Source organism: Lottia gigantea (genome assembly GCF_000327385.1).
Source record: "Lottia gigantea unplaced genomic scaffold LOTGIsca_204, whole genome shotgun sequence".
Taxonomy (NCBI): domain Eukaryota; kingdom Metazoa; phylum Mollusca; class Gastropoda; family Lottiidae; genus Lottia; species Lottia gigantea.
The window spans coordinates 86,821-87,913 of record NW_008708425.1 but is presented as its reverse complement, the minus strand read 5'-3'; the positions used below and the strand labels follow the sequence as shown (position 1 = coordinate 87,913).

The window sequence follows — 1,093 nt, the reverse complement described above, 5'->3', positions numbered from 1 at the left end:
ACTCCGACATTCACACACCGTACCTTCTTGGATTTACACAGCTTGGTGCTGTGCCCCTCTCCACACTTTTCGCAGCAAACTTTGCTGCGGCAGAACTTCTCTAGGTGACCCAACTTCTGGCACTTCTGGCATCTTCGTACCTTGGGGATGTAAGGGTGGAGCTGGTACCTGGAATAAAGAAGGGGAAGAGGACCATTAGGTACTTTCCCGCTTGCAAATGTTAATTGGACAGTCCTAACGGACTTGCCCTCCCGAGGTTTGTAGAGGTATAAACCCTCTACAGCGTGATTGTGGAGCTTAAGATCCTCCAGCAATTCACCCTCGGAGTACTCGGAGGGGACGCCATAAATGACGACCCGTTCCGTCTTGTTGAAGGTGGACATGGCCGAGTCCACCTTCATCCCACACAGTGCGGTTTGGTTGGCAGCATAAACCGCATCTGCCAGGAACTCAAAGTTCAGCCGCACGTTGCCGTTGGCCAGGACTTTGACCTCCGGAAGAGAGCTATACTTCCACTCTTTCCGGATGAAGTCGCCGATGACCTTCGACTTCGTGCTGCCGAAAGTTTTGCCCCCGCTTGGCTTCACTATTACGATGTTGGAGAACTCCGGCCTTGCTACCCTGGGTTGCATGGCAGCAGCTGGCCGACTCCCAATATCGGCATAGCTAACCTTGGTGGATTGTTGGGAGGCCATTTTAGCTGAAATTGAAGGTTTGATTAGTACAAATACAAAATATAAGATACAATACAATAAGACAGATAAGAGATAGCTATCAAGAATGCCTTGCAGACTGTGCAAAAATTGATAGTATGAAAATGAAAAGAGAACAACGAAACAAAACGAAACCTAGTGAAAGCTTTGTAGGGCAGCTTGAATTTCTTCCGCCAAAGAAATTGTCGGCCGCCGAAAGAAAAGATAAAAGAAAAGAATAAAAAGGAACGAACTCACAGTAATTAGTGGCAGGTGTCAAAAGTTAATTGAGTTATACTTAATTGATACTTGACAGTAATCCGCTAATCCAATTTCACCAATCCAGACTAGAGAGAGAGCTAATTAGTTGTTCACAGTACGAGATATCGCAAACTAGGTAG

At 46.4% G+C, this 1,093-nt stretch overlaps 1 protein-coding gene across 1 annotated transcript in view; it reads right to left on the bottom strand.

The window, feature by feature from the left end:
- LOTGIDRAFT_174590 (hypothetical protein) overlaps positions 1–1,093 on the bottom strand; it is a gene marked incomplete at both ends in the record, with an annotated part of 47,806 nt that overhangs the window by 1,022 nt on the left and 45,691 nt on the right. The window contains one exon of the mRNA XM_009053931.1: positions 621–700. Coding sequence (XP_009052179.1) covers positions 621–700 — 80 coding nt within the window. The remainder of the gene's footprint in view (positions 1–620; positions 701–1,093) is intronic.